This window comes from Aulostomus chinensis, chromosome 21 (assembly GCF_037954235.1).
Source record: "Aulostomus chinensis isolate RoL2024-O1b breed Wild chromosome 21, RoL_Achi_v1.0, whole genome shotgun sequence".
Lineage (NCBI taxonomy): Eukaryota > Metazoa > Chordata > Actinopteri > Syngnathiformes > Aulostomidae > Aulostomus > Aulostomus chinensis.
The window spans coordinates 15,585,176-15,611,428 of NC_141340.1; the positions used below are offsets into that span (position 1 = coordinate 15,585,176).

The window sequence follows — 26,253 nt, forward strand, 5'->3', positions numbered from 1 at the left end:
AGCTGATTCAGCCTGTAGAACTTTTCATTCTGTAGATGTTTTGCTGGTAAGCTAAAAGTTAATTAGTTTTTATTCCTTGTGTGTGTGTGTGTGTTTTATTCTAATGAAATCTTGTCTGGCTCACTGCTTCCTTTACCTCTTAAACCTATTAATTCCTTTCCTTTCCTCAAGTGTCCTACAAAAAATATGATTTTCTGTTTTGCTGAAGTATGTTTTTTTTTAATTTCTTTCATGCTTAGTTAATTGTTGGGGAAGATTGTAATTTTCCTACAGACGATCTCTGTGCGCCCAGAAGTGTAATTTAACATCTGCTTACTGATTAATATGTGTAGCTGGTTCAAAACATGTTCCATGCATTACATTCAAAACAACCTCCACCCTTCTCTGACCAGGCCCTAAATTGTAGTCCGCGTTTCCAAAGCCCAGCAGGGGGAAAGAGCTATATACTCTTGGAAGACAACATGTTCACCAGGACCAGATGTTTTTTTTCTTTAAAGTAATGCATGCATATTCACATACAAATGGTTCCCACCGGAATTAAATTTCAGGAGTTGTATTTCAGCCTAGAACATTCGTGAATTTGATAAATACTCTTTGAGAGCCAGGAAAGTGTTTGAAATGTTTGCTTCACTGGAACATACTCGAGTACATTTCACATGTCATATTTGTTTTATTAAACAGTGGAGATGCAACTGTTAAACTAAAAGGGAAAAAAAAAACCCTTTTCATTGCATCTCTCAGGTTATATTCTGTCTGTTTTCATCCTTTAAATCTTGTTGTTTTTCTTAGCACCAAAGGCCCACAGATCGCTTATGAACGCAGCTTCCGATGGAAACTTGCCCATTTTCGCTACTTGTGCCAGGTAGGTGTCTGACCATTACTCCGCCGTCTGTCTTGCTCGCAGTCACTTTTCTTCTAACCTCAGGATGTTCATTTTTTCCCCAGTCCAATGCTCTCCCTAGCCATGTGAAAATCACCGTCTCCAGACAGACCTTGTTTGAAGACTCGTTCCAGCAAGTAAGTGGATTTTTTTACTTAGAAACATGAATCCATCTATTTGATATACTATGTGTGTCTTTGTAATTGTATACATACACACACACACACGTATTTATATATTTATATATATATATATATATATATATAAAACACATATAGACGTATATATACTTGTGTATATATATTTATATGTATATATGTGTAACTATATATGTTTATACATGTATTTGTATAGATGTGTATATGTATATACACACATATGTGTGTGTATATACATATACACACATATGTATATATTTATGTGTGTGTGTATGTGTGTGTGTGTGTGTCCACAGATAACAGTTCCACCATGACTAATGCAGATGTGGTGTGTGTTCTCATGTGTGTTTATTAGATTATGGCCCTGAAGCCTTACGACTTGAGGAGGAGGCTCTATGTCATCTTCAGAGGGGAAGAGGGTCTAGACTATGGTGGCTTAGCCCGGTAAGCTGTACTACTCGTCATGTGACAGACACACCGATGATTTGAAGTTAAAATGATTGCCTCAAGAAATGATGAGAGATTTTTCAGTGCAAATCAGCTATTTTTGAATTAAAAGCAACAACTGATGATGTATCTCTGTCTTTCCCCTCTCCCTTGATTTCTTCACGTCTTTCCTTTATTGTATGTTTTTCTTCACACCCTCCCCCCCTTTTCTCTGATTTCTTGGAAATCACTTTCACAGGGAGTGGTTCTTCCTGTTGTCTCACGAGGTTCTGAACCCCATGTACTGTCTGTTTGAGTACGCTGGCAAGAGCAACTACTGTCTTCAGATCAACCCTGCCTCGGCCATCAACCCTGACCACCTCTCATATTTTTGCTTCATAGGTCGATTTATTGCAATGGCAAGTTTTAAACCCACTTTCACAACAACATCATGCACTTTTGTCGATAGAAAGGGAAGAATAAAGTAAAAAGACAAAAGGTTCAAAAAAATGATCTGGACTGAAATCCTCGACCGGTATTATTCTCCAACTGTTTACGATTTCTTTTATTAACTGTACTTTTAAATGTGTTTGCATAGAAGATTGAATTGATATAGAGCAGGTGTTGCCAACCTCTTCAGACCCTCACGCCAACGATACGCAGATGGTTGAAGTAGATACACATTACTAACACGTTTTTCTAGGTGTGTCCAAATTTAAGTTTCAACCTGTACAACTTCTATGTTTGTAACAATACTGGCCTCCAAAGATCTCCTGTTTCATCCTTGCAATGAGTGCCATTCTGAATCTGAAGCTCCTTTCACACGCAATAACTCATTGCGCCTCAATTTTTTTTATTGATGCCTTTAAATCCCTTAACTTGTTGTAGTCATAAACACAATGCACGTTTGTTGAATTTTTCAGATTGGAACTTTTTTGTCTCTATAATTTCTCTCTGCTTTCAGGCTCTTTTCCATGGCAAGTTCATCGACACAGGTTTCTCCCTGCCTTTCTACAAGCGCATGCTGAGCAAGAAGCTTATCCTTAAAGACCTGGAGTCAATTGACCCAGAGTTTTACAACTCACTTATATGGATCAGGTAATGAGTTTGTTGCACCTACAAGGCTCCAGTATTGATATGACAGCAGAGGGCATACCTAGAAAATCAATATTGTAGCAGTCCATGTGCTTGAAGAATTTCAGGGGTAGCCAGTGACCCCATTTCGAGAACCATTGTCTCTGATACTGTCCCAACTGTGTCGCATGACTGTGATCAAAGTCTACGCTTGCAGTAGGTCACACACAACTAACTTCTACAGCCCAAAATCACATTGCTCCGAGGAGCTTTAAATGTGTAATTCCAGCACTCAGTCACCTTTGATGGTTGATTCTGATAAAGAAAAGCGTCAGAAATAAAAATTGGGAATGGAAGCCCTGTCATAAAATGTGGAGGTGTGTAAAGAGTCTTAAACTAACAAAGTACAAAATATGTAAATATTATGTTAAGTGTGTGAACTTGTTTGAAGGGGAGATGAACTTGAGGATGACACGATCTTAACCAAAACAAAACCTCATCAGATACGTGCAAGGAGACAGACCACACACGCATACAGAAGAGAACCATGCAGAGATACTAAAAGGACAGGGCACTTTAGTAAGATACTGTACAGGAACAGATTCAGCAAACACACTGGAGACTCCACAAACATTTGGTACCTCACAGCAGTAATGTAGTTGTTTTTTTTTTGTTTTTTTGTTTTTTTTTAATAACAGTGAGCTTCATTATCTGTCAACAGCACTGACAAGCTCATCTCTCCTCAGGGACAACAACATAGAGGAGTGTGGTCTGGAGATGTACTTCTCAGTGGACATGGAGATCTTGGGGAAGATCACCTCCCATGACCTCAAACCTGATGGCACGAATGTCCTAGTCACTGAGGAGAACAAAGAGGAGTACATCAGGTTCACTACAGACAATTCTTTGAATTGAAGCAATTCTCAAGCCTGTGAATGTCATTTGGAGTAGTTGTTTTTGAAACTATCCATCTGGCTTGCAGTCTGATGGCAGAGTGGAGGTTCTCCCGTGGAGTAGAGGGTCAGACCAAAGCTTTCCTGGACGGCTTCAATGAAGTGGTTCCACTTCAGTGGCTGCAGTACTTTGATGAAAAGGAGCTGGAGGTGAGCAGCATACCTGCAGAATTCTCTGTGTCCGTATTTATGTCTGTTAATACTCTCTGTTATCACAATCAGAAATGCTATATTGATCCCAAGAGGGGATCACACTTAATCCCAATCACAAACTCTTCTCCAGAGACCTTTATTCTTCTTGCTAGAGCTAATGACTTCATATTAAATTTGAGGGTTTTTTGTGGCACTTCAGTGAGTGCCATCAGACCTGTGGCTGCAGCAGCTATGATTCTCATCCACTCAAAATGGTGTCAAGTGTCCGTCGCTGAAATTAGATGGGATATTTTTCATTGACCGTTCAAATTTATGTATGTTCTCTCATCCATCTAGGTTGTGTGGATTTAATTAATTTTATCATGAAATATTACTTCTTCTTTACCACGAGAAGTTTGTGAAAATAGGGTTTTAAAATACATTCCTCTTGGCAAGTGCTTAATTTGTAAATCAGAAGGTGCAAAAACAAAGTGCTTGAGTGAGAGGAAGGATTAGGAGGGGATGCAGGTGCCAGGACAGATTCAGAACACTGTGCTATAAACATGCCATAAATGCAGTAGCCCTCTTCCTGTGCGGTGGGACTTACACGGACCATGATTTAAAAATAAAAATAATAATTAAAAAAAGCTCCCTAACCCTTGACAGGCATAACCACCACTGTGCCCCAACAATTACATCCCTACTTTTCAATCTGGAATAATAAAGAAAGAAGAGAGTTGTTGCGTGAAAATGGGTGTGAAAACCCTGGCTTTTGACCGTACTGTTTTTACTATTTTAAGCCAAAATTATGACACCAGTGTTTAAATGTTTTTCTATAATATCCAAAGGTATTTAGCAGTATTTTTAATTTATACAGAGCCCCTCATGTAGGACAGTCTCGCTTTCACCATGTTGATGAATTCTCAGTTCAGTCGTGCTTTTATATGTTTGCTTTATACTCAGCATGTCATTTTTGTACACGTCTTTTCTGTGCTACCCAGGTGATGCTATGTGGCATGCAGGAGGTAGACTTGCAGGACTGGCAGAGGAACACAGTGTATCGTCACTACACCAGGAACAGCAAGCAGATCATCTGGTTCTGGCAGGTAAAGTCTCTCTCTCTCACACACACACACACACACACACACAGCAGTTTTCCCATATTTCAAAGACACCCCCCGGCCTCTTCCATTGTGTTATTTTTCTGTGTTGAAACTTGCGTAATTTGCATTGCCTAAATGAGATTATATGCCTTTCCTGCTTCAAACTGTCAGTGTTATAGTGGACTTAATAAACCAGTTGCCCTCTTGTAAACATGAATATGTCAAAAAACAGAATTTCAAAGGAAACTCTGGTCCCTGAAGGCCAGGTGGGGGCTTGATGTTGAGGGATGCCTTGTCTTTTTTTTGTTAGTTCCTGTGCGCTTGTATCACAGCTTGGAGGATGATTATTTTTTGATGAGATTTAACTTTCAATTTAACTTTATCTTAAAATTGTATATCACCTGAACATGGCCAAATCCCTCTGGGCATTTTTGTTTACTTGATCTCTTGCACTTGAGAGGACGCTCACTGTAGAGCCAGGAGGTAAAGCAAGGTCCACAGTCACTTCATGACAAAAATGCATTTTTTAGTATAATATTAGTGTTGCATACATTTGGTGCAGGAATTCAGAAATATAGAGCAAACAATTATATGCTGGTCTGTTGCTGTTTGTACCTTCTGCTGCTGATTATGGTCAGTGAACGATCTGTTTAGTCAGGTGTGTGTGTGTGTGTGTGTGTGTGTGTGTGTGTGTGTGTGTGTGTGTGTGTGTGTGTGTGTGTGTGTGTGTGTACACGTGTATGTGTCACATCCTCCCCTGCAGCTCGTGAAAGAAGTAGACAATGAAGTGCGCCTTCGGCTCATGCAGTTTGTCACTGGAACCTGCAGGCTTCCTCTGGGTGGCTTTGCTGAGCTCATGGGTCAGTGACCAGCACAGTCACTTACACATTATTACTGATGATCAGACAGACACATTATCTTCTGTTGTCTCACACTTTGTCATCTTTTGCATTTTAGGAAGTAACGGGCCCCAAAAGTTCTGCATTGAGAAAGTGGGAAAGGATACATGGCTTCCCAGAAGTCACACATGGTAAGTAGAACACTCCTCATCTGACACAAGGGAGTCCCCAGATGTTGTTGCTGTAATTTTGGTTTATGATTGACAGAGTAATATTTGAATAGTTCCCTGGAAACAATGGAGACTGTTTTTGTTTTGAATGCACAAATTCAACATAGTTTGAAAAAAAATGCAGCGTTGGAAGTGTCTGTTGGTCTCTGCTCACATCTGTCACACAGTTTGTAACTGTAAATCATGAGGATGTGTATGGGAATGAAACTGTTTTATAAGAAGAGAAAACTAACTGGTCTCTGCAGGGTTGTGTACTTAAGACTGGTATGAATTGGTACCACTACATAATTGAGTCAGTACTGAAGTACCAGTAAGTACCAGTCTTGGCAAACAGTGCTGCTAGCGATACTCATGGCGTGTCACATTAATTCTGTCTAAAGCAGCTGGCAGTCGCCCCCAGTGATTGTCAAAGCTGCCGGCTCCACACAGACATGAGTACAGTGGCTTGGAAAAGTACTCACACCCCTAGAACTTTTCCACATTTTGTCACATTCTGACCGCAAACATGCATATATCAAATTGGAATTTGATCTGAAAGACCAACACAAAGTGGCATACAAATTTGAAGTAGAGAGAAAATTATACGTGATTTTAGATTTTCTTTTATAAATAAAAAACTGAAAAGTGAGGTGTGCAAATGTATTCAGCCCCCTTTTCTCTGAGTGCAACCAATTTGCCTTCAGAAGTTGCCCTGACGATTGCCAAATGATGACCTGGTTACTAAATAGAGTCCACCTGTGTGAAATCTAATCTCAGTACAAGTACAGCTCTTCTGCGACGGCCTCAGAGGTTTGGAGCAGGCAGCATCATGAAGTCCGAGGAACACACCAGACAGGTCAGGGATAAAGTTGTGGAGAAGTTTAAAGCAGGTTTGGGCTATAAAAGATTTCCCAAGCTTTGAACAGCTCATGGAGCGCTGTTCAATCTATTATCCAAAAATGGAAAGAGTACGGTACAACTGCAAACTTACCAAGACACGGCCGTCCACCCAAACTTACAGTCTAAACAAGGAGAGCACTGATCAGAGATGCAGCCAAGAGTCCCATGGTGACTCTGGATGAACTGCAGAGGTCCACAGCTCAGGTGGGGAATCTGCCCACAGGACAACTGTTGGTCGTGCACTGCACAAATCTGGCCTTCATGGGAGAGTGGCAAGAAAAAAGCCAATGTTAAAAGAAAACCATAAGAAGTCAGGTTTGCAGTTTGCCAGAAGCCATGTGGGGGACACAGCGAACATGGAAGAAGATGCTCTGGTCAGATGAGACCAAAATTGAACTTCTTGCCAAAATGCAAAACACTATGTGAGGTGGAAATCTAACACTGCACATCACTGTGAACACACCATTCCCACTGTCAAAGATGGTGGTGGCAGCATCAGCCTCTGGGGGTGTTTCCCTTCACCGGGGACAGAAAAGATGGTCAGAGTTGATGGGAAGACGGATGGAGCCAAATACAGTGCAATCTTGGGAGAAAAACCTGTTGAGGACTACAAAAGACTTGAGGCTGGGACGGAGGTTCACCTTCCAGCAGGACGACCCTAAACATAAAGAATGGTTTGATACAAACGTAGTCATGGGTTAAAACGGCCCAGTCAGAGTCCAGGGCTAAAGCCATTCGTGAATCTGTGGCAAGATCTGAAAACTGCCGGTCACAAACTCCACAAACTCTCTCGTAATCTATATGACTGAGCTGGAGCTGTTTAGAAAAGAAAAATTTCAGTCTCTAGATGTGTAAATTGTAGAGACAAACCCCAAAAGACTTGCAGCTGTGATTGCAGCAAAAGGTGGTCCCACAAAGTCTTGACTTGGGGGGGGCTGAATACTTTTGCACATCACACTTTTCAGTGTTTTATTTGTTAAAAAAGAAAAAAAAATTAATCATGTCTAATTTTCATTGTACGTCACGATTGTGTGCCACGTCGTGTTGGTCTTTCACATAACATTCCAATAACACATATTTATGTTTGTGGTTGTCACGTGACAAAATGTGGAAAAGTTGACCTTTGCAAGCTTCTTACACTCGCTGATTGATCGCTGAAATCGCAGCATGGTTTTGTGTTTGGTGATGTCACATTTATTAAGTCTGGGGTTTTAGCAGCTCCATCCGTAGCACAAGCTAATGAGTGGTAACATGACCTTACTGAGCTGAGCCTTGTTTAGTTACTATTTCATCATGTTAGTCGTTCCTGTGTCTTTTTGGACAAACTTGAGAACTTTGTTGCTGTTGCTTTTTTTTTTTTTCAGCTCACAGAATCAGCTTGATATTCTAAATGTTGCTACCTTGTTGCCTTGTTTTAGTTTTGTTGTCGCCTCATACAACATGATAACTTGGAAACAGACACAGCGGCCAGGGACAGCCATCTGCCCCCCCCCCCCCCCCGCACCTTATAACACCCTTGACGGTTGCTGTTGTCTTCGCCTCTTGCAAACAAGCGTCTCGACAAGCAAATCTACATTGCTCTCAATTAGAAAACAGCCAAACTGTTGCCGAACGTGCCACAAAAATTTTACCCGCACTCAGAAAACCAAGACAAGTAATCAAGAAAAGTTGTAACAAACTTGTGGAAAATGGAATATCTTACATTTTTCAGAACAGTTTTTCATGTCGTGTCTTTGCTTTCAGCACCGAACTACAGAGCATAGCATTGATCGTGATAGACTGATGCAGCAGCAGGATTTTTTCAGCTTGCTGATCATATCGATAAGCAGTATCGGTATCTTTGTCGGTTCCAATGAAATCCAGACAACACACACCCCTCCATCTGTGACCTGTGCTCCTTTCTTGTTTTCTCCTCAGTTTTAACCGCCTGGACTTGCCCCCGTACAAAAGCTTCGAGCAGCTGAAAGAGAAGCTCCTCTTCGCCATCGAGGAAACTGAAGGTTTTGGCCAAGAGTAAGGAGATGTCCTCTGGCATTTCCTGCCCCAAAAGCTGATTTTTCAGCCAAATAAAACAAACAGAAAATTGCACAAGATAACCACCAATGTATATAAGCTATTTTATCATTTTAAACCAAATCTTAATTTGCAGCATCATTCTTGCCGCAATCCTATCCCCCAGCCCTTATATAATATATGATACTCCATCATGAAATATGCAAGCATTTCAGCATTTTTGCTCTTCTGTTCAAAAACAGAAAACGAGGATGTTTTTGAAATGTCCTCCTCACTGCTAGCTGGCTTTTTAAAAGAAACTTGCAGTGTTTTTGACAGGATTTTGTAGATGAACACAATCTCTGAAAGCTCTAGTTCTATAGAGCTTGGAAAAGGCAAGTGTAGTCTGGGGGAGTCTGGTGCCTGAATTCCCACCACCTTTCCTATTGAAGAGCCCCCTACGGTTGATATTGTTGTTTGCGTGCTTGCATGGCTGCCTCTGAAGATGAGAAAACCGCTGTGACCGCCACTCTTCATCACCACACAGACACTCTAGCATGGCTCACTCCTTTTTTTTCACCACCACCACCATCATCAAAAAGGCGCAGGGATCAGGATGGATTCACCTGACGTTGAGGAGACTGAGATGATGAGCTCGTGCACGCCTGAAGCAAAAAAAAAAAAAAAAATGTCCAGATGTTCTGGCAGTGAGATTTGTGGTGACAGTGGGGCCATAGGTCATAAAAGTGAACTGTGTGTTCCAGGACACCTTGATGGAAATACACACACACACACACAATTTAAGCAAAGCTGTTACGAAAGCTCCCATGAGAACAAAGCGAATGTGTTCCTCGCGCGTCCATGTGTGCTAATCTGATTCTTCTCTGCCTTCTTGAGTTCGTCATGACAGACTTGAACCATATTTCAAGTGACGTACAAACGTCCAAAGAACACCTCCATCGCCACCTTACTGAAGACTGCTACACACCGCGAGAACCAAAGTCAGTACTGCACACAACACCGCATCTTTGTCTTGATCTGGTCAGCACACGTGCTTTAAGTTCCATCGAGAATGGGCTTTTTTATCATTTGGTCAGTGCTTATGAAGTAGAATAGAGGCCCTGCCCCCAAGTATCATATTCAGATCTGTAAGGACTTGAAGTGATGTATACAAAAATATAGACATGTTGCATGCAGGCAGCAACCAGGCAGACAAAATTAAACAAGTGTCTTGTGTGTTCTGAGGAAATGTGGGGTTTCTGAGACTGATGAGCTACGATTCCGTGGCTGCCGATAGCAGAACTTAAAATGACCTTCAAGCCACCCGAGATGGTACGTTTAATCTCACGAGGAGAGATCGTCCAGTCAGTCAGATGTTGAGAGTCGCTGATTAACTTACTTGTGTGACTTGAGCCGTGAGACACACATAAACCAGACTTCCCTCAGGAGCCAGACCGATGAAGCACCGCCGTTCTACATGCTGTGTGTTATTGGTGCTGCACCCTCGCTTTTCCGTTCCTCCTCGTTGTTTCTCTAAATGTCACATAATTGTTTTCTAAATGACAACTCTGGTGCTTTTTCTTTGTCAGTGGTCTAAACGCAGGAAAGAAATGACCCTTTTGCAGTGGCAGGCCATTATTCTGGTTTTCAAATCACTGCAAACATGCAGTAATCTGCTTTAGCTGTTTTCATGGGAGGAGCTGGTGAACTCATCAGCCATGTATATACCATGTACTCAACTGGAGGGAGGGATGACCTGACGAAAACATTTACTGTAGCAAAAGAGAAGTCCAAACATTGTGCTTCCTTTTGATGATAACCAAGTAATCAAAGAAAATCAACTGTGTATGTGAATATTCATTGTATAAAGAAAATGAAAGATAAAGTACTTAAATATTATAATGAATTACACAGAGCCGCCACTCCGCTGTTGGAAATCTGTGATGCCTTTGTTCATATCAAAAATAGATGGGACGTTTCAGGCTGCCTTACCGGCAGCCGGTAACAAGATGATGGAGCGTCTCCTGGGCGTGTGTGTGTGCGTGTGCGAGTGTGTGTGTCCTCTTGAAGCTCCGCAGCTGACCGATGCAGCTGCAGGATCTTGTTCGTGTGCCCACTGCCGTTTAGGCCGCCTGAAATGCCTCCAAACTGTAACATATCGCGTGTAGATACACACTGTAAACAAACTACACTGTACAGAATGCCCCTTTACCGGAGACGATGTGTATAGAGGATTCATTTTTAATCTGCTTTCAGCCATTTTAAATGAAGAGAGATGAATTTATGAGAAAAAAAATAAATAAGTGAATAACCCCCCTTCATGACTGCGCTTGGTTTTCTTTTAGTTGTGCAATTATCACCGAGGAAGCCACTCTGGTCACAGTGCACACCCGAGCTGCTGGAGAACTGATTCTGTTGCACTCTTGGTTTTTCTGTTCAATTTAATAAATTCATCCGACCATCTTGACAGCTGGTTTGAAGTTCTTTTTATTGATTTTGTTTCTGTACGATAGTCTGCCATTAAAATAATTATTAAAACTGCCAAATCAAATACATCCATTTTTTTCAGTCAGGTTCCTTTTGCTGTATCTCGCTGTGCGGGAACGAAACCACTTCGTCACCAGCGACACGAGCGTCTCTGAGTGGGAATGTGACAAAAACAAGAAACCCGTTTCTAAGTTGGGGGCAGCGGCATTGGAGCAGCTCCAGGGGACGTTTTCACTGGACGATTAATAACATCAGGTTTTTTTGTAAAGTCTTGAGCTGGTGGGACTCCAAGAAGACAAATCTTGGAATTAGGCCTTTCTTACATGACTTACCCAGAGACAAATCTATAGCCAATCATTATTCAAGGTTAAAACTGCTGTTCTACAGAGCTTCAGTCACCAAACACATCTTTCGCCAACCTAATCCGTCCAACCTGATTTCCTCTGATAACTACCATTCTGCCACACTTGGAAAATTCAGCATTGCATGTCAGAGTAAGTGTGAAATAATATTTGCAGCGATTTTGAAAAACCATCACCAACTGACTGCATATTGTTTAACAGTAACGTAAATTAAATACAGGTCATAATTTCATTCAAGAGAAGTGAAAGTCCTGCAAAAGATTCTACCCACGTCCCCCCCAAAAAATGGGTCCATTTCTCTTCCTCGCCCATCCCCCAGGCCTGATACCGTTTCTATGTAGCAAATATTTTACTATATTTAGTTCTGAAAATGTTCCCTACTGTAGCATCAGGAAAAAACAAAAATCTCCTGTGTCCGAGGCCGCCTGCACGCTTGATACAAATGCTTTGTTAATCATTCGCAAAAGAATGGGGCTATTATCATTCACAGTGAATCCTGAAGGCATCAGACAGCACTCCGCTGTGAGGAAATTTTCATTTTAGCTTCTTCAAAAGGTCAACTGCTTCTTTGTGGACCTGCAGCAGAAGAAAAGCCCGCGTTAGCATGTCCCAGTGCCACCCTGCGGGTGCTGTACCATCATGGTTTTGTGCTCGGACCTCTTTGTCCTCCAGCGTTCGGGCAGGGTAATCTTTGGCTTTGCTCAGCCACTGCAGAGCTTTCTGCTTGTCGTTCATGCCCAGGTAGGTCTTCCCCAGCATCAGCAGGTTTTTACTGTAGAAGTTGGGATCAACTTAGACAAAGAAGACAGGAAGTTGTAGTGGCTGCAAGTATTTTGAATGTTGAAATCCTTTTACCACAACAGTACTGTCAGGATTTTAGCTGCTGCCACCAGATCAGCTGGCAGACTGTCAACACATTACATACGCCAGCGGGCTTTGTTTTACCTTCTTCAGCTTGCAGGAAGAATTGCAAAGCCTGAAAAGAGATGCCAAAATTGGATTGTTTCCTAAATGAAACCGGGAAGTTGGAAGAAGGTAAAGGAAGAGACGCAGAGACACGCTCACCTCCTCGTATGTGGACGTGGGAGGGGATGCGAAGATGACAGCAGCCACCTTGCGTTGATACCAGGGAAGCTCCGCAAACATGAAGCACCTACGAGAGAACATGGAAGGATTCACTCCATCAGTGAAGACCTGAGCATCTTAAACGTGTGAACGACTGTCAGGTTAAACATCCTGACATCTGCTAATTGATTGGAACTGAGCGGTCAGGTGACTCCACGGCGTCCCCTCAGCGCCACTTGCAGTTCAGAGCGTCTTCACTGTTGCTGGATGAAGAGTCCTGTGGCTTTATGTTGAGCAGATGAGCAATTAGCAGTTCAAAAATGAATATTTTCACCTGTAAGGGGACCCTTGAAGTGTCTTTTTGGGGCTTTCTCAAAAGAAAAGAGTGTTTGGTTTGCATATGCAAAATTCCAACACAAAGCATCTTGAGGAGGAGTTTGTTGCTGGGCAACAGACATGAACTTATGGATCCTATCCAATACTCTTTCACTTGTGTCATAACATGATGAGTGATGTACCAATGAATGCATCATATTAAAACATAAGTTCTAACATCATAATTCATACTGTGATAACTGAATCTCGTATTTGAATAGATAAACGGATCGGAGACGGGATTATTGGAATGTGGGGCATTTACACGATTTGATGAAGTTCTACTTCATGCTTGGGTTGAGACGTAGTGAGATTCTGCACTTATTAAACACGGAAGATGATATAATCTTAAGTATGCCTACACTCGGACGGATTTTAAAAATCCTGGGACCAAACGGAAGGCACGATGAGTCCAATCCTCTGGAGGTCGCCACATTTCTCCTCCATCAGCTGGAGGCTCATGGACGGCTTCACGGATAGAAGCCGCGCCATCTTAACTGCATCCAAGCTGGGGATGTTGTGACCCCAGCGGAGGCCTCCTCCGGACCTGACAAGTTTCACCCATTGATTTAACAATAAAATTATCACATTGTAAATTCATATAAATAGTGCAGTGTTATATTAGTTTATATGCTGAAATCATGTGAAAATATCAAATGAAACTTCTGTTATAATATTAATCTTACAATATCACTGACACTCATCTGTTTTAGGTCCATGACGTGACAGCAAGGTCGTTCTGTACTTTCCAATTATAATGAAAGTTAGGACGTTAAAATCGAACATTCCTCGCAGAATCCTAACAGCCGACAAGCTCTCGATGTGTTTTCCAAATAGTTGATGAGTAATGAGACGTTTGTTGAGGATGATCGTTGAAGCGCTCCATGTTCTTATGAGGAAGTCTTCAGCTCAGAGTACCTGTGTGTGTGTGTGTGGTGTGCGCGCGTGCACGTGTGTGTACTTTCTGGTGTTTTCAGAGGAAAGAAATGCATTCAAAGGATTTTTAATCATTTCTTATGAAACGCAGGGATTCCTGCGCAGCACAACCCCGTTAATCTCTAGCGGCAACAATGACAAGGGCAGTTTTTGTTGCATATTGTCTTCTCTTTGTCCAGCATTTTTGTTACTGGACTTTTTCTTTCCTTCTGGTTTGGATTCAGCTCCGTTTACGTTATAAAATGGTGTTTTCTACGAGGCTTGGTTGTGATCTGTCACTACATAAAGATGAGTTCCACTTTCAAATTTAAGTCCATCTTTGTTTGCATCTGAGCTTACACACTTGCTCGAATGTTGCAATTTTGGTTTGTTTTGCTACTGAAGGTTTCAGACTCACCAGTAACCCAAAATGTGTAAGGAGGTGGCATCTTTGGGGTTGAGCTTGATGGCTTTCTAAGAGCAAAGGAACCAGTTGGACATCAGAAGAGTCACATGAGATGCAGTTGTAGTATATAGTTGTTGTGGTTACAGTCATACGGTCATCATGAAGCATTGATCCAGATATCTACTCACCTCTAAATGTTCCCTGATGATGTATGAATTTCCAATTTTCACCTTGACACCCTCGTAATCCCCGACATCGCTGAGACAAACTGCGTACCACTACGTGAAAGTCAGAAGTTTGTAGTAAGATTACTCAGAAAGAAGCTTCCTCCTTCTCACAGATGATTCAGTCGTAGTCTCTGGATTAAAGCATCATCTTACTTTATGTGCTGCGAAACACGTGTCATCTTTCTCCAGGGCCTTCTTGGCGTATTCAAAGGCTTTGAACACCAGCTGCTTCTTCTCTTCGGCCTTGGTGTCGGGCAGGAGGGACAGATCCCGAGAGGCACGGGCCAGCCTCCACAGGAACTCTGCATTATCACTGCATGCATGCGCGCGCGCGCACGCACACACACACACACACACACACACACACACACACACACACACACACACACAATTATTGCTCACTGTATGGGGTGCATTTGCCAACAAGATCACGTTGAACTGTTTGGAAATTTTTTGACATCAGTGCCCCCTGGTGGTAACATCATGAAATGAGAAAAAGAATCACATCAGGATTCTTAGGCGGAGTTTGGACTGCAGAACCTTATGATGGGATCAGGGGACAACCTCAAGCCTTTCGCTCTAGCAAAAGATGGACAGCCAGACTTGGTATGTTTGAAGAATATCTGCAAGCAGCATTCTACTATTCGTTAAATAAGTTAAGCAGGTTAGACCTGGAGAGCTCTTCACCTGTCCTTGTGCTGCAGGAGCAGCTGGTAGTTTTTCTCTGTCTCTGCACAGCTGTACAGGTAGTCAGACTGCTCCAGAACCTCCTCTGCACCGACACAAAACAATAGCATGTTGTACGTTTATAAGTCACCGCAACAACAACAAAAAAGTTGTACTAACTCTCCTCAGTCATTTGCATTTCAAACTCACTGAATCAACACAGTACTGTGTTACCTAATGTACCAACAACAGCAACAGTTTGCCAGCTACCTTCTTCTAAAGCGTGGATGACAGCTGATCTCTGCACTTCATGATATGCCTGATAAGCCAGACAGGACAGTGCCGGGAGCCCCAGGAGGAGTGCAGCTCTTCTCGTCTGTACACAAGAAACAAAGTCACTTCAAGATTTGAACTCATGACACAAACAACATGGAGGTCACTACAAGTTCAGTGTAGTGTTTGAACTGTTCCCTATAGTTTTGCTTAATCTTCAGACCTGGCAACCTCTTCATGAAAGTTAAAACACTACCACACCATGACACCTTTGGTTACTTCTTGTTGCAATGTCTCTGAAACTAAATATGGCGTAGCTTCCTGAACATAACAAAACCTTGTTGCCCTTTGACCTATATTTGGTTCCCATATCTCTAAGCAGACAAACGTGAGCGATCCTCGTAGTTTAGTGCAGACTTACAAAAACCTACTGGTGAGTTAGAATAAACGTCGTTGTTGTTTACTTTCAGAGCTGTACTGGTCCTGCTTAAAGTTGTCCAGGAATATGGCGCAGTCCCTCTGATTCTAAAGCCTTTAGCCCCTGATGATAAAGTCTTGGTGACATAGCGTGTAAACAGTATTCCAGCCATCGAGACACCACTAACAAACTGACAGCACAGGGATAATAAATGTATCACTTAAAGGACGGTGCGCAAGTACATCCAGGGCGCGTTCAAGATCACAAACAAAAAATGTTGCGAAATTAAAACACTCTAACTTTACAACTGGCGTCGTTTGACTAAACTCGTACAAAATGTGAGATTTTGTTTAGAATGATCGATTTTATTATATTATATTAATCTTCCGCGTTTCCTTATGATGTAACTCGTGTTTTTCAACAAGTTTTAGCCAACAACACTACCTTTACGATACATATTGATACCTTGAATGTGGCAATACAACGGAATGAATCAGTTATTTGGAGAAATTTCACAAAAAACAAACACATGAAGACTCATTTACTGGATAAATATACGTTTAGCTATCCTCGTTGAGATATTCTATCGATAGGCTGCATGATGTGCAGCGAAGTTGTTCAGTGTGTTTATTGAACGCACCCCGGAAATGTCTTTCCCCTGCTTGTTGAGTCGACAAGAAACATGCGTTACTGCGATAGTTCCGCTAAACGTTTCCCCGGTTATCGGGGGGGGGGGGGGAATAAATTATCCATTAAAATGGTGTTATTCGTTTATTTTTTTGTGATGAAGGTTTACCAAACAAAAACAAAATGTGGTTTAGCAAAACCAATACATAGATAAGACGGAATTTTAAGGTTAGCCCCGTGAAAGCGCCTCAGCCCGTACTCATTGTCCGCTGGGCAGTGCCTCGCGAGTCGGCTCCACCCACGGCTCTGTTGCTCAGCTGCTCTTGTCAGATAACGTGAACCTGAAATCACACGCACCGTTACACGGACAGAGGCGGAGGAAATACAATAGTATTGAACAACTGAACAGGTTAATAATCTAAGGTAGGCTGTCAACTCCTATAAAAAGCTAATATATTTATTGGTAGGCTGTATGTGTAAAGGCGCTGCCACACCCACTCAACTATCCCTGCTCACATATCTAATTAAAATTAAGCTAAAGCTACTATTAGCTCACGTGAAAAAGTTTAGTCTACGTGTTGTGTGTGTTGTATAATTGCATTTGTGTAGTGTTTGTAATTATTGCCTTCTCGTTCCTAAGGACTTACTGCAAACAAAATGTACTGTTATGAAATGTCCATTGTGCACATACAATATGAATAAATTGTGAACGTTCGCAGCCTAAATAAAGAGATGGACTGCTTACTCCATTGTCAAAATCAATCAATCAGTCAAAACTTAAAAAAAAAAAAACCCAACTACTGCTATCAGTCCTATTAACGATTAGGGCCTTGAAACAACAGGTCTTTAAGGGGCCTCTTGGTGGGTGATTCGTTCAGTAAAGTCCAGTTTTGGTTGAAATGTCTGGATTAGTTTAAATGATAGATACATTTAAGAAACTTCCTTTTAAGAAATTTACCTTTGAGAGTGTACAGAATCAGTTAGGAGTCTAAAAAAACAAAACATTTTTCTGAGTGGTCCATTCCGCATCGTAACGGGAAATTTCCGCATGTGAATACTGGTATCACTGGTAACTGTATTTGTGGTTAATCTCTATCTTAATCCATGTTTAATAAGCCACCATGGCTTCAGCTGGGACCTTTGGGCCAGGAGCCACCCATTTGGCCACCAAGGTGGAGCTGACCATCTCCTGTCAGAACCTTTTGGACATGGATGTGTTCTCTAAGTCGGACCCTCTGTGTGCCTTGTACATCAACTCCTCGGGCTCCCAGTGGCATGAGGTCTGTTTTACACCTGCGGGCACGGTAGCCCCATATTTTCACCTCCGTATCATAACCTCAATCACCTGTGTTTGTGTTCCTTCTGCTCTTGTTTCTGGTTCTGAATCAGTTTGGGCGCACAGAGATGATCCTGAACTGCTTGAATCCAAAGTTTGCAAAGAAGTTTGTCCTCGACTATTACTTTGAGATGGTGCAGAGGCTGAAGTTTTGTGTCTATGACATTGACAATGACACGTATGATCTGAGTGATGACGACTTCCTTGGGGAGATTGAATGCACCCTGGGCCAGGTGAGCTTTCCCTCTGCAATTTTAAAGACACATTTTGACCTCATTCTTTTTTTCTGTGGCACTGCAAATAATTTGTGTCCAGATTGTTTCGAACAGGGTGATGACTCGATGTTTGTTACTGAGGGACAAGAGACCTGCGGGTAGAGGTACCATCACAGTAAGTGTAACTCTCTCCTTTTTCTAATTGTTATAGAGAGCTATGACAATTATTCTATACTGGGGCTGAGTTTTCAATTTTGTCTTCAGTTTAAAATATCAAATCATATTTTACGCAGAAGAGAACGATAATAGTTGTGTGGTTTCTGGGTTGAAAAGACCAACAAAATGAACAGTTATGTCTCTGTGCCAAATCTCGTTGGGTATAAAAAGCCCTGAACCAGCGATTGAAATGTCGGTTTTTGTTTTATAGATTGCTGCAGAAGAAATAACGGACACCAGAGTGGCCAACTTTGAGGTGTCTGGCCGAAGGCTGGACAAAAAGGTACTGAAGTCACTGTGAGGTCTACAACGTCAGGGCTTTGACATTATTTAAACTCCCCATTGACTAAATTGTTCATTGGATATTCAGTTTTTGTGGTGGTCCGACCCTTTTCTGGAATTCTACAAGCAGACAGAAACTGGATGGCAGCTGGCTCACCGGACAGAGGTACACACATACGAACAACTCACACCTTCGCCTGCTTAGAAATGTCCTCTGAGTAATCTGTCCTATGAAGGTGATCAACAACAACCTAAACCCGACGTGGAGACCGTTCCGCGTCTCTCTGCGAGCTCTCTGCGGGGGAGATGTAGAGAAACCTATAAAGGTAAATTCTTTTACACCATTTCATTTTTTGTCTTTCAATCTCAGTGAATGTGTCAAATTCAGCCCGGTGACCACTTTCTTAACAACGCCTCTCTTACATTTTAGATAGCATGCTTTTCTTTCTACTGATACCAATTAATGATACTAATCACTCATCTGTTAATTGGTTTTTGTTCTTCATCTTCCTAATGCTTCCAAACCTAACACAGGAGACTGCTTGTGATCCGGCCGTATGCACGATTCATGACGGCATCTCATAAAGGTGTGCATTTTTGCCCTGTGTTTTTTTTTACTGAATTCCTTTTATTGTGTCGACAGTGGTGTTAGACACCTGGTATATGATGATATATTTTATGTTTTGACGCCACAATAAAAACCCGATGACACGTAAGGAGCAACAGTCAAGCATCGTTTCAGGAAGACACCTGATACTCGGGCTGCACTTCCTACCTGGACCTATGAGTGACGGCTGCCTACCTTGACAGCTGTAGTGTCCACAAAGAGTGGGGCGAAATATATCAACGGGGCTATAAATTGTGATCCAGTATTTTGTGATACATTATATTGATATGATGACACTAAATATAAGTGTTTTGATATCAGATGTCAAAAATTATGGGTAAACAACCGGTAGAGCAGCACTGACAGTGTTTCAGTGAGTACTGTTGATCGATTTTGCCCCGGTCTGTTTTTCAAACCGCGCTGATTGGAAGGTGCTAGACACATCCACACCCAGGTTTCGTGTTTACAGGGATGCTGTCTGGAGCCGCAGTAGCTTAATATTCATGTTCCGACTGCAGGACTGACAGCTGATCAAACCCTGACTGATGGCAGGCAAAATTAAGATGTTAGCGGGTGTTCACAGGATTTTCGTCTTGTGGAAAAGGCGTTTTAGGGAGGCTTGTTGGCTGTGGCGTTTGTTCATCCGTGTCAGTGTGCCTGAGAGAGTGAGAGATCTGTGGAGAGGCTCTGAGGTCACCTGTCATGGAGTACAGGTATGGTTGGGTATGATATCCATAGTAGTGATATGGGATACTAACAAAAGACCCAAGAAAGAGCAAAGAGAAGGGGCCAAAGGAGTGAGCATTGACAGCAGCAAGATGTCAGCCGTTGGCTTGTGATCTCGTATTTCAAAGCCTAAGGTTCGACACTTTGGCCACTGTCATTTTTGCAATCAGAGCTGAAAATGTTTGGACAAAATGGCGGTGCTGGAGAGGAGAGAGGGGTGGATCTGACAGAGGTACCGCCAGGTTGCCACAGTAACCACTTGTCATTTAAAAGGTGGCCAAGCCGTACCACAGAACTTGTTTATTGACAGTGTCAAACCAAACGGAAGCATAATTGACGCCTAACAAGAGAGTTATCAGACCAATCAGTCTCTGGCTCCCTTCTTGTCTGCCACCCAACAATGACATAGATCCTGATTGCGTCTCACAGTGAATTACACTACAATTGAAAAAAGGAGTAGGAGAAAATGGTGTCTCTGGAATTGGCAAATATTAACGGAGGTAGAATAAACACAGCTGTAAGTGCCGGATTCAACAGCGGTTAAACAAGGAGATTTAAACAGTTATGCGCTAGTGGAGTTTGCCAGAAGAAAAGATGTGTTTGCTGGTCTTCCTGGAATGTGATGGTGTCATATGTTTTGTTGCATTGATTGGGTGAAGAAGCTGTCTGCCAAGACAAGTACTCCACCTTCTCATTGTGATTTTGGAGAGATACTAGACCAAGCTTTAGAGCTCAGCTTTTGAGCTCACAAGATAAAAGAAGGACTTGAACGAGGTGCTGTGGAGGCAACACATTTTCATTGCTTCCGTGGATATTAACGATAGTGGAGTGGTGACCATTGATCACTACAGTCTGTAAAGGCAAAGTCTGGGGCACCTGGGGCACCTCCTACTGGGTCACATGGCCTGGAAACCAATAACCAATAAACCGAGAGGCCCAAGTAAGAGAAACCAAACGGTGTTAGAAGAAAACAAACACCTTATTGATTTAATGACTGTCAAATTTACATTTAATTGTAAGATGATAATGTTAGTTTTAATGAACTTAATTAATGTGATGAATAATTAACTAATAATTTATTTATCCTGATTTTAAATTCATTAACTTATATTAACTTTTATTTTGTCACTGGCTGCAATGGCTCTGTGTTTGCTCCCAGGTTGAGTGTTATGACCATCACGTCAACGGCTCCCATGACCTTATTGGAAGCTGTAGGACAACATTGGCAGAGATGCAAGTGGGAACACATGTTAACCCGGTGAGAAGTGTTTGTGTGTGTGTGTGTGTGTGTGTGTGTGTGTGTGTGTGTGTGTGTTTTTCTGTTGTATTTTCTCTACTTTCGCTGGCTTACACATGGCTGAATGTCTCACCTGCAGGTTGAATTTGAGTGCATTAACCCAAAGAAGTTAAAGAAAAAAGACTACAAAAACTCTGGAATCATTTACATCAAGAACTGCCAGGTACTTATTTGTCAACCAGGAAATCTAAATTTGACTTTAGTCTTACATTGATCTGTATATGTCCTCTCACTGCATTGTGCATCACTGTTAGAGCGTCCATGTAAAAAAAAACAACGGGGAATATCGTTGATTTTTAGATACGCTATGATACTGAGGCTCGTTGTATCACTGCACTTTCTGCACCACTGCAACGTGTTTTGTCTTATTCACTTTGCCAGGTGGAGCACGAGTACACCTTCCTGGATTACATCATGGGGGGTTGCCAACTCAACTTCACTGTGAGTCAAATGCACCTTAACAAGTCTTGGCGGTAAAACCAATGGCTATATTTGACTTGACTTCCTGGACTTACCTCCAGGTAGCATGTGTAGCAGAGGTTTGCTTTGTAAATACGGTGTCGCAAATCTCTCATTTTGCTTTTGATGGCTGAGGAGCACCGTGCTTCTCCTCCCTTGTTCTCGGGCCAGATTGGCATTGATTTCACAGGTTCGAACGGCGATCCTCGCACCCCCCAGTCCCTCCACTACATCAACCCTGAGGGTTTTAATGAATACCTGACAGCCATCTGGGCGGTGGGTAATGTCATTCAGGACTACGACAGGTAAACACAAATTATTGCATTTGTCCAAAACTGGCTTTTGACTCGACAGTGATTTTGACGTGCTGGAGCAATGTCTTATTTCAGATTCTGGGATTCATTTTATGTAACTGAAACAAAACACACATTGGTTTAGCAAAGAACCTTGCGCATGATTACAGCTCTAATGTTTATTATAAGACTTTAAAAGTAGTTAATATCAACTGTTTGCTTCCTTGCTGAAGTCTTATTAATCTGAATGATCTGTTGTTTCGGTCAGGTGTGTATCGTATAATTTCTAATTTTTTTTCTGACTTTCTGTATAGTAACAAGAAGTTTCCTGTTTTTGGATTTGGAGCCCAGATCCCTCCCTCCTGGCAGGTGTGAATACAGTTGTAGGAGACGTGAGCAGTATTGGATTGACTCAGCAACAGACATTACGTGAATCAGTCATTTTAAATTCGGCAAAGGTATCAATGGTGCCCTGAGAATGAACTCGCTTCACCGTCATAGATCATCTGGTTTGGTGAAATACTCCTCATCCACTAAACGCCTCAACCTAAAAAATGTAACAAATACTCATGTTCCATTCAGGATGAAATGCAGTAGTTATGGTGATCCTCTGACTTACGATCTAGCTGCATTATCTGATCAAAATTTAAGACCTGTAGCCTGAAGCATCCTCTGTATTTTGTTCCAGTTGGCAAACGTTGGCATTCGAACATGTCAAACTAAGAGTGTGAGCATATGGGGCTCCTTATTTGCCCGACAAATGTGATCAAGTTAGAGCTCTGATTGTGTGATCGCTCCATTGTGACAGTCAGGGGTTCATGTCAGCTTGTCATGGCTTGAAATCTAATGCCTTTATTTGTTTATCTATTTATTCATATCATGCTCACAGGTTTCACATGAGTTTCCCATCAATTTTAATCCATCTAATCCATTCTGTGATGGTAAGTTGATTAAGCGCTTTTCACAATATTGTGTTTGGCTACTAAAAGAGCTACTTGAGCATTTTTCTCGTGTGTGTGTGTGTGTGTGTGTGTGTGTGTGTGTGTGTGTGTGTGTGTGTGTGTGTGTGTGTGTGTGTGTGTGTGTGTGTGTGTGTGTGTGTGTGTGTGTTTTTCAGGCATAGAGGGTGTGGTGGCTGCCTATCAGCAGTGTCTACCCCAGTTGAAGCTCTGGGGCCCCACTAACTTCTCTCCAATTATCAACCATGTTGCCTGCTTTGCCAGACAGGCGCTCTACCAGCGTATGGCTTCAGTAAGTGGTTACAGATCAACCTTTTAAAAACTGGGTGGTGAATGTGTAATCCAAAGACTCTCCTAGATCAGACTGACTGACTTTGGAGAGCACACAGAGTACCCGTCAGTTATAAAAGTTTTTTATTGTCAGAGAGAACATCCCGAATGTGCACTGTAGTCTGGTGTTGACATAAACTAGATAGTGATGTGGCGTTCGAGTGCCTCTCTTTTCTCTCTGCAGCAATACTATGTGCTGCTCATCATCACGGACGGAGTGATAACAGACATGGACCTGACACGCACTGCCATCGTCGAAGCTTCGCGTCTGCCCATGTCTATCATCATAGTGGGTGTGGGTGGGGCAGACTTCAGTGCGATGGAGTTCCTCGACAGTGACGACAAATTGCTGCGCTCGCCCAGGGGTGATGTCGCTGCCCGAGACATCGTCCAGTTTGTACCCTTCAGAAATTTCCAGGTGAGGCCATGTTTTCAAATGCTGAATATTTCATTATCCAAACCCTCTCTGTTCAATCACAATTGTTCAATGATCTGGACCCCGACTTTCCACGTGCTTTCTTGTTGTATTGTTCAGTCTGAGTTGTCGTTGCAGGGTAGCAGTGTGGCCCTGGCCCAGAGTGTCCTGGCAGAGCTGCCCGATCAAGTGTCCTCCTTCTTTAACTCTTTCAAGCTGAGACCTCCTAAAATCTTCAGTTCTCCAGGGCAATCAAAGTCGGCAGGCTTAACTTAACCCAAATACCTCCTCGGAACTGCTTCTCTGCATCTCCCACAGTCGTTTTTTTTTTTTTTTTGTTTGTTTTTTTCTGCTTTCATGTCGGGTGCAGTACAGATGATCGCCAACATTGCCATGAGTTGTTTTCTATGTAGTTATGACATGAATGTGAGGGTAAAAGAAACCAACATGTCTCACTAATCTGTGAATGGGTGACAAATGTATAGAGTTTGACTAAATGTCATTTTAAGCTAATAGAAGAAGAGCTCCTGTGACCACAGGAGATGATAGCATGTGGTGCATGATTAGATGATATAACATCGCTAGAAATCGAATCTCAGTTCTTCTTTTTGCATTTGAAATAACCCCTTGACATGCTGCTATAGGTTCGTTGATTAAATAATAAGTTTCTTATATATTTATTATGTCTTGTCTTAAACTGCCTTGTTAATGCTTTCTGTTGTGTGGGAGAAATCTCTCCATTTTAATTCACCTGTGCTGGTATGGTGCGTTCAGTTGTCCGTCCGTATGAGGCAGTGTGTGTGTTGTTGGTGAAGAGTTTTATATCGACCCAATCACACTGAGGTGATGCTTTTCCTCTCTCAGAGGTTGCTGCTGAATGAGAATTGTGTTAACAAAAAAAGGACGATGTAATTTTTAACCGTTTAATTTTGTACCACCTTTACACTTACAGATATTAATAAGCATGGTGCCATGGTGACTGACTTTTATGGAATAAGTAGGCATGAGAAAGTGTTATGACAGAAGTAAAAAAAAAAAAAAAAGGCAGCTCTGTGACATACTTGACGAAAGTCTCGACAGTGCCTTTTTGATAAAATAGTGTAGCGTCTTCAGTAACAATAGTGTTACTCAGAATGGAGCTGTAGAAATGAGTGAAAAAATAAAACGACAAGAAAAAAATTATGGGAACATGAAGAAATTGTGTGGTTAAAGCATCAGTCATGCATGTTGAAATGTGTTATTGTTTGTAGAATGAGATTTGTACTCATCCTCTCGTTGACTTGGTACGTGTGTATTTTTTAAGGTTCTAAGCCCAGCAACGATCGTACAATTGGACTATTCCTGAAAAATTGCTGTCTTATCACCAGTATCTAATATGGCTGCCATGGGAAGGGAAAACAGGAAATCATCCATCCATCCATTTTCTACTGCTTATCCTGTTAGTTTGGGGGGTGGGGTGGGGGGGTTGGGTGGAGCCTATCCCAGCAGCCTTTGGGCGAAAGGCAGGGTTCACCCTGTACGGGTCGCCACTCCAGGGCCAACACACAGAGACAGACAACCATTCACACTCACAGTCACACCTACGGTCAATTTAGAGTATCAATCAGCCTCGTCCTCTCTTGATGTCTTTGGACTGTGGGAGGAAGCTGGAGTACCAGAGAGAACCCACACAGGAACAGGGAGAACATAGAGACTCACACAGAAAGATCCTGTGCTGGAGCCGGGACTGGAACCTGGAACCTTCTTGCTGTGAGGCGACAGTGCTGACCACTGCACCACCGTGCCGCCCACAGAAAATCCTAAATTTGTCAAATCTTGTAGAATAATTCAAGATTTTGATTAAATTCAGAACTTTTCACTGGATTTGGTGAAAAGACAGCAACACAGATTGACGGCATCACAGCATCAAAAATATAGTTGCCCTGAAGGAACGTTCAGTGGGTTCACGTATACGTGGCAACTGTCTAGTGGAGGAATCTTGTACTGTGATGAGAAACAGTAAGTGTTCCTACATGAAACGGACTAGTTTTAATAATAAGATTGTGACGGGACATTAGTATCGAATGTGAATGCATCTGAGATTAAACTGAATAAACAGGAGTCCAGTTCTTCTTCACTCAGTCACATGTGAAAGCGCGAACTCGACCTCATTATTGAGTGTGCACTTCATGCTAGTAAACGTGTACATGCTGTATGTGCTGGAAAACTTTTTTTTTTCCAGTATAGGATGAATGATTTCTGGAGCATGATTGTAAGTTCATGGACGCATCATTTGTATATGACTTTAAAAACACTGATCACAATAACTGAATTTATTTTGGAATTAATATGCTACATAAAAAAAAGTTATGCAAAATTGCTGGAAACCACCATTGGATTCTAAGGTGTTCTATATCCTGTCGTGTCTCAAACATTTATTGTGTCTGAAACACTTCAAACTAGGGCTGTCATTTTAATGCATTAATTAGATTAATTAATTAATTACACCGCAAATTAACACGTTATAAAAATTAACACAAGATTAATTATAGCCCACTTGAGTGGCAATTCACTGCGAATTTTACGCAGACACGAGCATTTTCAACTTGACCCACTGAAGGAGCCCTACTTGGCAGCGGCTCGTCACCTCAC

At 42.0% G+C, this 26,253-nt stretch overlaps 3 protein-coding genes across 13 annotated transcripts in view; 2 read left to right on the forward strand and 1 right to left on the reverse strand.

The window, feature by feature from the left end:
- wwp1 (WW domain containing E3 ubiquitin protein ligase 1) overlaps positions 1 to 11,126 on the forward strand; it is a 32,232-nt gene extending 21,106 nt beyond the window's left edge. For all 8 annotated transcript variants that reach the window (XM_086191798.1, XM_086191802.1, XM_086191796.1 and 5 more), the window contains 11 exons: positions 790 to 862; positions 946 to 1,017; positions 1,394 to 1,482; positions 1,724 to 1,883; positions 2,429 to 2,562; positions 3,285 to 3,425; positions 3,521 to 3,641; positions 4,625 to 4,729; positions 5,490 to 5,586; positions 5,684 to 5,756; positions 8,592 to 11,126. In XM_086191798.1, coding sequence (XP_086047924.1) covers positions 790 to 862; positions 946 to 1,017; positions 1,394 to 1,482; positions 1,724 to 1,883; positions 2,429 to 2,562; positions 3,285 to 3,425; positions 3,521 to 3,641; positions 4,625 to 4,729; positions 5,490 to 5,586; positions 5,684 to 5,756; positions 8,592 to 8,691 — 1,165 coding nt within the window. In that variant the 3' untranslated portion in view covers positions 8,692 to 11,126. The remainder of the gene's footprint in view (positions 1 to 789; positions 863 to 945; positions 1,018 to 1,393; positions 1,483 to 1,723; positions 1,884 to 2,428; positions 2,563 to 3,284; positions 3,426 to 3,520; positions 3,642 to 4,624; positions 4,730 to 5,489; positions 5,587 to 5,683; positions 5,757 to 8,591) is intronic.
- Positions 11,127 to 11,135: 9 nt separating this feature from the next.
- On the reverse strand, positions 11,136 to 16,234 carry rmdn1 (regulator of microtubule dynamics 1). Of its 3 annotated transcripts, none has more exons than XM_086191807.1 (10): positions 15,874 to 16,221; positions 15,440 to 15,545; positions 15,191 to 15,275; positions 14,657 to 14,816; positions 14,465 to 14,554; positions 14,289 to 14,344; positions 12,581 to 12,668; positions 12,461 to 12,491; positions 12,173 to 12,306; positions 11,136 to 12,091 (listed from the first exon to the last, which is right to left on the reverse strand). In XM_086191807.1, the coding sequence occupies exons 1-10, from the start codon at positions 16,030 to 16,032 to the stop codon at positions 12,050 to 12,052; spliced, it is 951 nt and encodes a 316-aa protein (XP_086047933.1). In that variant the 5' UTR covers positions 16,033 to 16,221; the 3' UTR covers positions 11,136 to 12,049. The 3 variants fall into 3 exon arrangements, 2 of the variants coding, with proteins under 2 accessions (XP_086047933.1, XP_086047934.1); XM_086191808.1 differs by having other exon boundaries at positions 15,907 to 16,182; XR_015110968.1 differs by having other exon boundaries at positions 12,061 to 12,091; positions 12,173 to 12,287; positions 15,874 to 16,234.
- Positions 16,235 to 16,606: 372 nt separating this feature from the next.
- On the forward strand, positions 16,607 to 25,055 carry LOC147241855 (copine-3-like). 2 transcript variants are annotated; one of them, XM_086191805.1, is made up of 16 exons: positions 16,607 to 16,910; positions 17,604 to 17,767; positions 17,877 to 18,056; positions 18,139 to 18,213; positions 18,466 to 18,537; positions 18,625 to 18,702; positions 18,773 to 18,862; positions 21,029 to 21,127; positions 21,246 to 21,329; positions 21,548 to 21,607; positions 21,797 to 21,930; positions 22,233 to 22,287; positions 22,808 to 22,859; positions 23,036 to 23,169; positions 23,392 to 23,625; positions 23,743 to 25,055. In XM_086191805.1, exons 2-16 carry the CDS (start codon positions 17,609 to 17,611, stop codon positions 23,896 to 23,898), a joined length of 1,662 nt encoding a protein of 553 aa, XP_086047931.1. In that variant the 5' UTR covers positions 16,607 to 16,910; positions 17,604 to 17,608; the 3' UTR covers positions 23,899 to 25,055. The 2 variants fall into 2 exon arrangements, with proteins under 2 accessions (XP_086047931.1, XP_086047932.1); XM_086191806.1 differs by having other exon boundaries at positions 23,761 to 25,055.
- The last annotated feature ends 1,198 nt before the right edge of the window (positions 25,056 to 26,253 follow it).

Coding starts and splice junctions, on each gene's coding strand:
- LOC147241855 (XM_086191805.1), top strand. CDS start 17,609: ATGGCTTCAGCTGGGACCTTTGGGCCAGGAGCCACCCATTTGGCCACC. Junction 18,863..21,028: donor ATGTAGAGAAACCTATAAAG/GTAAATTCTTTT, acceptor GTTTGCTCCCAG/GTTGAGTGTTATGACCATCA. Junction 21,931..22,232: donor GTCATTCAGGACTACGACAG/GTAAACACAAAT, acceptor CTTTCTGTATAG/TAACAAGAAGTTTCCTGTTT.
- rmdn1 (XM_086191807.1), bottom strand. CDS start 16,032: ATGGCTGGAATACTGTTTACACGCTATGTCACCAAGACTTTATCATCA. Junction 15,546..15,873: donor ACGTTTATTCTAACTCACCA/GTAGGTTTTTGT, acceptor TCTTGTGTACAG/ACGAGAAGAGCTGCACTCCT. Junction 14,555..14,656: donor CGTGTTTCGCAGCACATAAA/GTAAGATGATGC, acceptor ACTTTCACGTAG/TGGTACGCAGTTTGTCTCAG.